The following is a 12,364-nucleotide window of genomic DNA, read 5'->3' as shown; positions in this document are numbered from 1 at the left end:
GTAATGATTTCAAGGTATTTATTAAAACTTGTATTAAAATAATAAAAAATATATAAAAATATTACATCCGTTTGTTACTTCAAAGACCTTTGTGTGAAGTCATTAAATTAATAGTCAGTATTGCTATGAAAAAATCGCATGATTAACTTATGTTCCGCTACGTACAATTTGTCAATTTGTCACACAAAAGATAAATTAATTTATCACTCAAATATAATTAACGCTTAAAAATCGAACTACACACGGAGTACCTGTAGATAGAACAGTGTACTACAATTTCGCTGGGCTTAATGGCTCTTACCTTGCAGTTTTTAAATAACAAAAAAGGAGAATAGGCTCAATTTAGTTTTTAAATATATTTATTAAAACTTGTATTTAAATTTAAATTGTCTTTAAAAAGTAATAAAATACGGACCATAACGCTTGCTATTTAAAATCATTGTTAAAAAGTTACATCGCTTATATTCTGTCAACATCCAAGTGAATTAATTTTTACTCAAAATATAAATTCATTTATTACTGAAAAATCACCAATATACTCGTATTACTAGTATTATTCAACACTTAAAAATCAAACTGCACGTGTAGTACCTGTGACTCAAAACTCAGTTCGTCAAACTACAGTATTCTACAATTTCGCTGACCTCACGAGCTGTGCCCAATGATCACTTGTCTCTAAATGGCTCTTACCTTGCAGTTTTTAACGACAAAAAAGGCCAATAGGCTCAATAGAGCCGCACTTCACACCTCTGGTTGTGGAGTTGCTTCAGAACTAGTTTCGAATATTGCTGTTTTTGCAAATGGTTGTCAATGATCACTTGACACTGTGGCTCTCGCTATTCGGTTTTATGGAACTGAATTTTGCGATACGAATGTCGAATTAATATAATTAGATTTATGGTACTAATGAGACTGATAGTCTCTAGTTAATGAATATAATCATTAATTAGTAGGATTTCTTTGAATTAACGCATAAAAATCTACTTTGAGTTGTAAGCTTTAGAGAGAAATACGATTAGTAATAATTAATTAGCAACACCAGTTATCATGCTGTTATATTTGGTTTTGAGAAGTGTGATATGGAGCGCTTAGGTATACGAGGCATTCCACCTTAGTCCTCAAGGGTGGACGCATGCATGATCGATCTCAGGTAGGATTTCAGTCCTATGCGGGGTTGTCACATAGGACACATCGACATAGACATAAACATCACGTCCATGTAGCAAGGAGCTCCTACTATCAGGTGATCTGTAAGATCTTAAATTATTAAAAAAATCATTTATATATCGAAAACATAGCATATTTGCAAAGTGCACACTGCACACATAATACAAGCGAACAACGCCCAGCGTGGCACCTCTGTCGTCGACCTTGCGTAACCTTCACGGAACCCTCAACTTAATAGTCGATAGCATTTAGTGTAACCGACCAACCAAGTTCACTTACTTGTTACATTAGTTATTAAAAAAAAAAAACTTTGACACCTAATAACCTTAAAAACCATAATAACTTTGGTTTATATTTTTTGTTCAAAATAAATAAGGCTTTAAGTAGAAAAAATACTAAATTGCGTTTATCTCTCTTTGTTTTTAACTTCTATAGTAGGTACTTTCGTGTGAGTGCACTCCAGTTTATTAAATGCTTCGTCAATTTAAAACATGCTCAAAAAGGGAATTTTATTAAAATTAAATGTTCGTTCAAATTTACACTTAATAATATTAATTTAACGCGTCGTTTCCATTATAAGTGGTTATAAAGTTATCAACGTATAACAGATAATCATTTTATCTTTTAATCTATTTTTAAGTATACTAGAATTAAATGTATATATGTGTGGGTCTTAGTGCATATTCACATGTATCACACTTCACCACAGCGACAAAAAGTGTACAGTAATTTCGTTACAATCATCGCTTCAGCGTCTTGTATATATATTGTGGTAATTATAAAAAGTGTGCGGCAGAGTGGCTGGTTCTAGTAGGATATAGTAGCTAGTAGTAAGTAGTGCATTGTTGCTGTGGCTGTGGCAGTACAATTCACATGGCTTATTAAAATGTTAAAATGTGGTCCGCGTGAACAAAACGCAAGCATTTTATACTCTGCGTCCGCCCATGTATTATTGTGTAGTGAAGGTGAAGAAGAAGGTGGTAGAACTTTGTGGTTCGACTCCGGCGGCACCACCGCCACATCTATTTCTACCTAATAACAGCAGTGTTAGGCGCTGCTGCGTTCCGTTTTGAAGGGTGTGGTATGGGAGACATACTTTTCCGAGGCGTTACAGCTTAGTCCTCAGGGGTAGCGGCGCATCTGTGGCCGACCTCCGGTAGGAATTTCTTCTATCTGGGGTGGATTACAGATGTCCATGGGTAACAGTAGCCACTTACCATCAGGTGGACTGCTCATGCTCGTCTGCTACTTTTACATTATAAAAAAAATGTAATGTGCCCGTGGTGTTGTGTGGTTGTGGCATGTCTGAATAGGGGTTTAAGCTAACTTTTGCCCGAGAATTGGAGCAAGCAAGCAGTAATTGAGTGCAATTGGACTACGATATTATAGCCTGGGGAAAAGTTAATGTACCAAAGTAGTAGAAAAAAACCTACATCTACAGCTGTGAACATTTTTAACAAAGTATATTCGGAATTGTAACTCTGTGACTTCTTTTTTTCACAATTTAAAGTGTTTTTTTACCCGACTGCAGAGAGTAATGTTTTTCAATCCTATATATGGAGTAGTTACATCACTCCCATCAATCTTGAAGGTGGTAGAACCCTCTGTGGTTCGACTCCGGCGGCACCACCGCCACACCTATTTCTGCCTCATAAGAGCAGTGCAGCGCTGCTGTGTTCTGGTTTGAAGGGTGTGGTAAGGGAGACATACTTTTCCGAGGCTTTCCACCTTAGTCCTCAAGAGTAGCGGCGTATCTGTGGCCGATCTCACGAAGGAATATCTAATTCTATCTGGGATTGATTACAGATGTCCATGGGCGGTAGTAGCCACTTACCATCAGGTAGGTGGACTGCATGCTCGTCTGCTACTCTTAAATTATATATAAAAACTTTGACGAATCGTCGAAATTGTGTCTTGTTGTTTAAAATAAAAGAAAGAAAAATATGCTTTAAATGTTTTTCAAGTACTTACAAGGAATAACTTTTTGGTTCTGATTTTTGATTAGATTTGTCTTCCTGGTAGCGTGTCTGCACGCGTGGGTGTCCACTTTGACCGCCGTCTGAAACGAAATACAAATAGTTATTCATAATACCCGGCAATGACAATCCGCGTCGCAGAGCAGTATCCATACAGGTTAAACGAGCAAAGGGCTCCGGTTCGATCCCCGGTCAGACAGATATCTGAATGATGAATTTAGATATCTGTTCTGGGTCTGAGTGTTTGTGTATTCGCCGTTGTGTGAAACATAATAGATTCTGTCAGATTTTACTCAAATGTAGGAGACCTATGCCCGTTTAGTCTTACAAAAGGTTGCAAGAAAATAAAAATATCTTGTTTTAAACAATACACAAACTATAATCTCGACTAGCTAGCATGTGTAACTTTTAGGCGTTCTATTCACTCAAGTACACATCATTACATAGAAATAATAAGAAAATCCTTACAAATATTATAAATCCTAAAGTAACTCTGTCTGTCTGTCTGGTTGTCTCTTCTTCACGCCTAAACCACTGAACCGATTTTAATGAAATTTTTTACGAAGTTAGTCTGAGGCCCGAGAACGGATATAGGATAGTTTTTATCCCGTAAATCCCACGGGAACTAGGGATGGTGGTCTAAGATCTCTATTAAGAATCGATTTCATCCCTTACTAAATGCAATCCTTACTAAAATCGATTATTTTAATCGATATTAGTAAGGATTGAATCGTAAATTATGCATTTGATCAAGTGATGATCTTTAGTAAAGTTGTTGTCCATGAGCCCACGAAGGTTCCAGAGTTGGTACGAACAATATTCGCCAGATGGTGCCACTGTCGTTCCAATGAAGGTCTTTTAAATGCGGGCGAAGCCGCGGGCAAAAACTAGTAAGTAAATAAATACAGAAAAAGGCACTTTTCTACATAAATAACGCTCACTTCATATATTTGGGTACAACATACAAAATATTAATTACGTACTCAAATGCGAATGAGTTTTAGTAATATGAAAGGATGAAAGAACAAATTTATTATATTTAAAATTAATTGATTATATATAGGATACGCAAAGCAATCATCTAAATTGCCAGCTATGGGGTATAAAACGAAAATAACGTTCCCCGCTTTATTGCCCGAGTTGTTATAAAAGTCAATATTATTGGCAGTGAAAGAGATTTCAATAAGCGTTCTTCCAATATTTGGTTAAAATATGTTGCTACTTATAATAATTTATCTGGTGAATTGTAAAGAAGTGGTCGAGCTTGAACCATCACGTTACTCCAATACGTATTCCTTAAGCAAGGTACGGGTTAGTTACCAACCCGGGTAGAATGGTTTCAAACTACCCAAACGCCGCCAGACAAGGTTAAGCAGCTACTATCTAACATGTATCTGTTTAATGTGTTCTCTGACGTTCCGAGGCACGCATGAAATCCAGCCACTAACGGTCACCCATCCAAATTCCGACCGCGCTCAACGTTGCTTAACGTTGTAAGTACAACTTAGCTAAGGCTGCGGGGTTATACATCCTTCTTAAAGACTACAACGTTCTTGAGACTTGACTAAGACCACAAGCCGCGACACTACGCGCTCCTTAATACAGACTACAGCGTCCCCATAATCCCTGTACATTGTCCATAAGCGCCCATTCTGCTGCACTTTGACGACCCACGTCGACTAATCCTATATTCGACTTCGCGCTAAAAGCCTCAAGCTACGTCACGGCTTAATCTTATCTTAAATAGTTTGGTCGGAACTTGAGCACCGTATATGCTTAAGATAGAAGACAGTATGTTGATTAATCGATGTAGTAGGTCACATGGCACTGATGCTACGAATAGCAGGTTAAATATTACGTACATAGATTTTGGTTGTCCCTATAGCTCCGGGACCAGAATAGGGCTACAGTATCTCCTGCTTGTCGTAAGGGGGCTTCCGGGGTTGCGGACGGCAAGAGCGCCGAGGACGGCCACCGGGGGGTTTTTAGTGCGGTAAGAGTCCCACATAACCCTGTGTCGCTCCCACGGCATCGGGTACCTTTTGAAGGTTTCCCCCTCGTTAACAAAAAAAAAAAAGATAGATTTTGGTGGCATGATACACTACTATTAATAGTATTGACCTGCTGTGTTTTAGTTTGAAGGATGGGTTTTTATTTGTTATCAAGCAGTAAAAGAGAGCAGCCCACCTAATGGTAAATGGTCACTGTTGCCTGTGGACATTTGTAACCAACACCATATAGAACAGGGGTCCTACCTGAAGTCGATCACAAATGAGTTATTAAATTTGTACCCCTGAGGACAAATTGGAACGCCTTGAATATGTATGTGTCCCTTACCACACCGGGAAACAGCACCGGATAATACTGCTGTATACGGCAGAAATGACGGTGGTGCCTTCGGAGCCTCACAAAGGGTTCTACCACCTTAACGTTATTCACAAACCTTCAACAATTTCTAACTTCTAGTCAGTTAAATTTCCTCGCGATTTTTCCCTTCGCACTAACATACATCAGCTACGTAAAAAATCTTATAAAAATAAGCGAGGTTGCAAAAAATATTAGCAAACTCGTTAAACATGCGGAGAGTAGAGAGCTCGTCATAATTTTCAAAGGACGATATTAAAAACGTCGTGTTACCGACTTGTGTTAAGATAAAACAGTTCCTTGAAGGCTCCCGAATACTAAATAGGAAAGTTTGTCAATACGGAATTTATAAGCTATAGCGAGGCGTTTCGGAAGCAATTTAAGTTTTCGGTACAGATTGTTGATCTTTTTGCTTAGTAAGTGGTGTCTGTGGTATTTTTTTTAGTCGGGAGGGAAGAATATCCTTTTTATGTGACGGATTTTCAGTTACTAAGTTTTTTCAAGTTTTTAAAAGAAGAAATTAATGATTATTTATTTCAAGGGTGGAGAAAATCATTGTGAGGAGACTTATACATATATTATGTACTAGCAGAACCCCGCGGCTTCGCCCGCGTAAAAAAAATATGATATAACAGACAAATACTCGTAACTGTAATCGTAAATTTGTAACTTTAACAATTTTAACGATAAAATAGCATTAATATTTAATTAATAAAAGCTTTTTTTCTTCACTGTGTAACTAAATTGGTCAAGCTTTCTTCAGAAACATACACTAAAATTCTAATTAGTGGACTGTAATGAAACTTTCTTTAAAATATAAGTTTCATGTAGGATACAATAATTATTATTTACTCTATTCTATAGGAACCGTCCATGTTATATGTGGCCTTACATACAGTGGTTCTTTCCAGGGTAGCTGGCTGGGCGGTTAGAGCTCCCATTCTTGCTGCCCGCAAATCCTGAAGTCCCCCTTTAGTCTCGTACGACAGGCAGGGGATACTGTAGCCCTGTTCTAGCCCAAAATTTTAATCCAAGGTCTATGTGTCTATCACATAACCATCACTAATCCACGCATAACCACAACCATACCCCACGGCAGGACAAAATGTTGGCACGCAGTGTGTCCAAAGTAGTTGCGATGTACCTAATCAGTATACCAAAATTACGCATTATCATATATGAAATTTTCAACTTTTTTATTTTTAGTATTTGTTGTTATAGCGGCCACCGTTATGCATCCTCTGTAAGAATTTCAAATGTCTATCTATTACGGTTTCAGAGATAGAGCCCTGTGACACACGGACAGACGGACAGACAGTGAAGTCTTAGTAATAGAGTTCCGTTTTTATCCTTTATGTACGGAACCCTAAAAAACCTTCGATGTGCACTTCAACACGCGTAATACATTCCCATGTTAAAAATATATGTTACGATGGCCCGTGGAATTTCACCCTACACTAAACCTCTCTGCACTCTGTTCTTTTTCCAGACACGCCAAAGGAAGTAACTTCAACAACGGTTTTTAAAGAATCTTCCTTTACTTATAGGTTTCTAAAGGTGGTAGAACCCTTTGTGGTTCGACTCCGGCGGCACCACCGCCACACCTATTTCTACCTAATAACAGCAGTGTTAGGCGCTGCTGTGTTCCGTTTTTAAGGGTGTGGTAAGGGAGACAGACTTTTCCGAGGCGTTCCAACTTAGTCCTCAGGGGTAGCGGCGCATCTGTGGCTGACCTCAGGTAGGAATATCTAATCCTATCTGGGGTTGATTACAGATGTCCATGGGCGGCAGTAGCCACTTACCATCAGGTGGACTGCATGCTCGTCTTCTACTTCTATAGTATAAAAAAAAATAGTACCCTAATGGTGGTTGATTGTTGAGTTGCTAAAATGCTGAAACAGATGTGTAAACAGAAAGGCATAATGCATACACCCTTCTATAGCAGTCTTAAGAGTTGATCTAAAAATCTAAAAAAAACTGTGACTCAGATGCTTCATTGATTGTAATGATAATTTTTCATAGTGGTCGCTCCCGCATTAACGGAGTTTGAAATAAAATTCCAACCCCCATTTAACGACCTTAAGGGATGATTTTCCAAAAATAATGGTATAGGTGTTTAATTATTTTCTATCGAAAACCCAAATACCGATTTTTATACAGTTTACATGAAAACTGGAGGACTTTCATACAAACTTACATCCCCTTTTTTACCCTCTTGAGGGTAGATTTTCCATAAATGGTGTTAAAAAGTTCTATTATTTCTAACAGGAAAACCAAATGCAAGTTTTTATAGTCCTTGCTTCCGAATTAACGGAGTTTGGAATAAAATTCCAACCCCCAATTAACGACCTTAAGGGATGATTTTCCAAAAAAAATGAAATAAGTGTTTAATTATTTTCTATTGAAAACCCAAATACCGATTTTTATACAGTTTACTTCAAAACTGGTGGACTTTCATACAAACTTACAACCCCTATTTTACCCTCTTGAGGATAGATTTTCCATAAATGGTGTTAAAAAAGTTCTATTATTTCCAACAGGAAGCCAAATGCAAGTTTTTATAGTCCTTGCTTCCGAATTAACGGAGTTTGAAATAAAATTCCAACCCCCATTTAACGAACTTAAGGGATGATTTTCCAAAAACAATGAAATAGATGATTAATTATTTTCTATCGAAACCCAGATACCGATTTGTATACAGTTTACATCAAAACTGGGGGACTCTCATACAAACTTACAACCCTTATTTAACCCAAATGAGGGTTCATTTTCTAAACGGTAGAATTATAGTTCCACTGTATCTAACCAGTGAGCCAATGGCTAACTTACATAGTGCTGGCTTTCAAATTGGCAAATTTTAAAATAAGCTGTTAACCCTTATTTTACCAACTTAAGGGTTGATTTTCCAAAAATGGTGAAATAGGTATTTAATTATTTTTAATCGAAAACCTAAATACCGATTTTGATAGCGTTTACATCAAAACTGGGGGAATTCTATACAAACTTACAACCCTTATTTAACCCACATAGGGGTTGATTTTCCAAAAACGGTAGAACTAAAGTTATTTTATATCTAACCAGCAAAGCAATGGCTAACTTTCATAGTGCTGGCTTCCAAAATGGCAAAATTTAAAATAACCTGTCAACCCCTATTTAACCACCTTTAGGGTTGATTTTGGAAAAACCCTTAGATTAGATTTTTATTACTTTAAATCAGAAAGCTAAATACCAATTTTCATCTAGTTTGCTTTAAAACTGACGGACTTTCATATTAACTTCCAACCCCCATTTAACCCCCTTAACGGTGGAATATCAAAAAATCCGTTCTTAGCTGACCTCTACTCGGTGAAAAGAATATTCCTACCAAATTTCAAGTCTTTAGCTCTAATGGTTCCAGAGATATCGTGATGAGTGACTATATACGTGGAAATCTCTTTTATATATATAGATAAGTGTTAGTGATCTTTTTTTGCTTTTGACTGCTGTGGCTAAAGTCATATTATTCTGGGTAGAAATGAATACTGTAGCAGTAGAACGGCGATGGTTTGATGAGGTTCTACAAGGGGGGACATGGTCACCTAACCTAGCGGGAGATACCCCCTAGGTTAGGTGACCATGTCTGGGAAACGACATCGGATAGTCTTAGTTCGGAGCTTCTATATTATGTATAATAGGAAGTTGAGAAAACTTCAAAAGCGAGATTCAGAAATACTAGTAGCGCCATCTTTTGACGAGTTGTGAAAAGACGTCATAAGGATTTTTCAATAAGATTTTACCAATATAACACTATCTGTAAATGAAATTTGTATTTCAAATAATTTCATTTTGAGAATAATAAGTATTAAGTAAACATTGTTGCAATTTTATCGAATTTATAAAATTTCCTAAGCCATATAACTATTATTTATTACATGCTTCCGAGTACAGATCGCCAGTTTATGTATTGAAAAACGATTTATTCTGAATATTAATGACCTTCATACAGTGGCTAAATAGCACTATTATCGTCGATAATAGCAAGTCAAACTATGTCAATTTTACGAGTTTTGTAATGTTAAAATAATGTCAGGATTTTATGAGACTGATTTACAAACTCAAAAATCAAGACAGGACGCTGAATTGTGTAATGATTTTATTTATCGGAAGTAAAAGAATAAAGAAATTGAATAGTAATTGCTGCATATGAACATCTGATAAAGGCCACGGATGCGTTGCTACCCTTGAGGACTAATTTAGAACGTCCGTGTATTTTAAGCATAAATAAAATAAGATCTTATAGGTACTTGACGTGAAGTGTAAAGGGGCTGCTTATTTCTAATGAAATTTTACCTATATACTTTACTAGCTGACCCGGCAAACGTTGTGTTGCCATATAATAAAAAAAAATGTTAGGGTGAATCACTTAGGGGTATGAAAATATATAGTAGCCGATTCTCAGACCTACTGAATATGCATATAAAATTCGGTGAAAATCGGTAAAGCCGTTTCGGAGCATTACGGTAACTAACATTGTGACACGAGAATTTTATATATAAGATAAATCGGATTTACGTAAAAATCACGCAGTCGGTAATAATATAATAATAAACCACTGCGAATTCCAACATTTATAATTCATTCTACCATACTGAAATCTGGTCATGCGTGAAGTTAATTTCTGACATAACGACCAAATTAACGGTAATGAGATAAACTACGGAAATTTCATTATCGGTATTCATCAATATAACCGACAGTTATAGCGTAAAATACCAATGCGATTATTTTTGCAAAGTTTGGCTGAATCCGATAAATAAGTCTGGTTACTGACTTGCTATTAACTACAAATCTATGTTTTAATTGTTACCAATTAGCCATATTTCACGTATATAGATCTATTCTATGTTATGGTATATACAATGTTAAAGGTACAAGATGTAGCATAAAGTAACTACAACACTGTAATGTGATAAACTACGGAAATTTCATTATCGGTATTCATCAATATAACCGACAGTTATAGCGTAAAATACCAATGCGATTATTTTTGCAAAGTTTGGCTGAATCCGATAAATAAGTCTGGTTACTTACTTGCTATTAACTACAACTATGTTTTAATTGTTACCTATTAGCTACATGTTCTATAGATCTCGTCTATGTAGTTATGTTGTACCTACACCATGTTAGGAGGAATAAGATGTAGCATAAAGGTATTAGAACACTTATTTATAGCGTTTAACAGTGAAATGAAATTAAAATATTAATAACATTTCATACAAAAAATAATAATAATAACATGTCTTTTTCTTTTAAGAAAGCTGGTTAAATCTTGTTACTAAAATATTGCTATTGTAAAATTGCTCTTAACAAATGTTACAAATCATAGGCTAAAACTAAGTAAATACACATTAATTTCAGTGTATCAAATAATATTCTATTCGATATTTCTGCGCCACACATCGCAAATACGATAGTCTGTATTCAGCTTTAACAAAAAATACTATTATTACAGCACCAGATAAGTAAAAACAATATGAATCGCATCTGACAGTTCTCCCACACGTTAAATAAATAATCATTCAAGAGTGAATGGGTTGTGCACAACCCACTCTCGCTCCGAGCTTCATTCTCACAATGTGAATATTGCAATGTTACTACCTACACCTTTTTTATTTCTGAAAATGGAATCAGATCAAAATATTGCCTATTGAAAGAATTTTTAATTAATATGTTATACCAATATTTCATTCGTTTCGTCCTTTTATCTTTCAATCCTTTTGATATATAATAATCATTTATTTATCTATGAATACGATTAAAAAACAGCGAATCCAGTAGATTATTTCATAAAAAATATTATAGCACCAGTTTTGCAAATATCAACCATTATAAAAACAAAATGTATGTTACTTCGACAATTTAGGCGAATCCAACGACATCTCAGATGATCAGTCTGTGAATCAGTTTGCGCTGGTGAGCAAGTCAAAGAATGAGACATACATACATGCATTATACGTATGATCGAAAAACATTAGCCTTCCAAGTAAAGCAAAAATATGGTATAACATCCAAATGTATTATGTACTAACCCGTCTTGTAAAGTAAGCTTCCCAAAAACCGAAATCCCATCCAAATTGGATCTGTAGTATTTGAGAAAATCGCGGACATACTAACTTATATACATACATATTGGTCGATTATACAATAGTTAAAAATATTCGCCGGTCGCATTCAAGTATAATTTCCGGTCAGGCCCCGCCTTAACGTACAAAGGTAATATTAATAGGGACACAAGGACACGAAGTACACTTTACCATCTGGGTCATGTTGAAAATAATCAAATTTTCTCAATTTCCATTCCTATTTCCTAAGGGAATCTGTTTGTGAATTTTAATTACCCCATTTTCTTTCAACTTTTACAGCCTTTGTCATTGTTTATTTTTTACAAGACAGGAAGGAAAATTAACCCTTTGAGTTCAAACTCCGGTGGAGATAATAATAAAAAAAGTGTTTAAAAACAAGCTGTTTTGTAAAGTTATTTTCTATGTTCGTTTTTTGTATTATTTCAGAAATCGTTTAAACATTTCTTTAATTAGTCATATCATAGAAGTGCGCAAATATAATGATTTTAGAATAAAGTCACTAAGCTAATCATGCACTGCATTTCAAGCCAAATTTCAGTTCAATAGAATGAGGTTAAGTGGTAAGTTAAGTAGCAAAACTTGACTCGTACATACTATCTAACAAGGCAAGTTTGATAAAAGCAATAGAATTTCTAACGAATATATTGTTTGTACGTAAAAACACGCCTTGTAACATTAGGTTGAGTTGCAGTGCTGTAATCCTAACTAGCGATGCGCGATTGTTACTAAAAACAA

At 35.8% G+C, this 12,364-nt stretch overlaps 1 protein-coding gene across 1 annotated transcript in view; it reads right to left on the bottom strand.

The window, feature by feature from the left end:
• Ptp36E (protein tyrosine phosphatase 36E) overlaps nt 1-12,364 on the bottom strand; it is a 235,923-nt gene that overhangs the window by 18,943 nt on the left and 204,616 nt on the right. The window contains 1 exon segment of the mRNA XM_073086560.1: nt 3,139-3,226. Coding sequence (XP_072942661.1) covers nt 3,139-3,226 — 88 coding nt within the window.

The sequence above is a fragment of the Epargyreus clarus genome, unplaced genomic scaffold (genome assembly GCF_041222505.1).
Source record: "Epargyreus clarus isolate Ecla_fem2 unplaced genomic scaffold, WU_Ecla_fem_2.2 ptg000024l, whole genome shotgun sequence".
In the NCBI taxonomy this organism is placed as follows: domain Eukaryota; kingdom Metazoa; phylum Arthropoda; class Insecta; order Lepidoptera; family Hesperiidae; genus Epargyreus; species Epargyreus clarus.
Note: the sequence above shows the minus strand (reverse complement) of the source record. Positions and strands in the feature narration are given on the sequence as shown.